The sequence below is a fragment of the Ipomoea triloba genome, chromosome 16, assembly GCF_003576645.1.
Source record: "Ipomoea triloba cultivar NCNSP0323 chromosome 16, ASM357664v1".
Taxonomy (NCBI): domain Eukaryota; kingdom Viridiplantae; phylum Streptophyta; class Magnoliopsida; order Solanales; family Convolvulaceae; genus Ipomoea; species Ipomoea triloba.
Genome location: NC_044931.1, coordinates 9,562,321 through 9,562,988, shown reverse-complemented (window position 1 = coordinate 9,562,988; position 668 = coordinate 9,562,321). Strand labels below are relative to the sequence as shown.

The window sequence follows — 668 nt, the reverse complement described above, 5'->3', positions numbered from 1 at the left end:
TTCTATGAAATTTTGAGCTCGCTCCATCAATCCTGCTTTCTTTGTTTGATAGGCACGGCGGCGGAAAGTGAATTTTCGGCGGCGGCGGCGGCGGCGGCGGAAATCATATCGAGATTCCAGGCATACCTCAGAATCGACACCGCCCAACCCGAGCCAAGGTACGGAGAAGCGGCGGATTTCATAATCTCTCAGGCGAAATCCCTATCCCTGGAAACTCAGATTGTAGAATTCGTGAAGGGGAAGCCTGTGGTTATCCTCAAGTGGCCTGGCAAGGATTCCTCCCTCCCAACTATCCTCCTCAATTCCCACACCGACGTCGTCCCTTCCGAGCCTCACAAGTGGTCGCACCCGCCTTTTGGCGCCCAAATCGATCGCGCCACCGGTAACATCTACGCCAGGGGCTCCCAGGACATGAAATGCGTCGGCCTCCAGTACTTGGAAGCGATTCGCAGCCTCAAGGCTTCTGGATTCCAGCCTATCCGCACCGTCTACCTCTCCTTCGTCCCCGATGAGGAAATCGGTGGCCANAGGAAATCGGTGGCCACGACGGCGCTGAGAGCTTTGCACATTATGATATCTTTTCGAAGATGAACGTCGGGATTGTGCTCGACGAGGGGTTGGCTTCCCCCACGGATAACTACCGCGCCTTCTACGGTGAGAGGTCCCCT

General features: G+C 55.9%; 1 protein-coding gene across 1 annotated transcript in view; it reads left to right on the top strand.

The window, feature by feature from the left end:
• The window catches only part of LOC116007938 (pentatricopeptide repeat-containing protein At5g46680-like), a 139,800-nt gene extending 139,209 nt beyond the window's left edge, over window positions 1–591 (top strand). Inside the window, exon 3 of the mRNA XM_031248598.1 lies at window positions 53–591. Coding sequence (XP_031104458.1) covers window positions 53–591 — 539 coding nt within the window. The remainder of the gene's footprint in view (window positions 1–52) is intronic.
• Window positions 592–668: the final 77 nt, after the last annotated feature.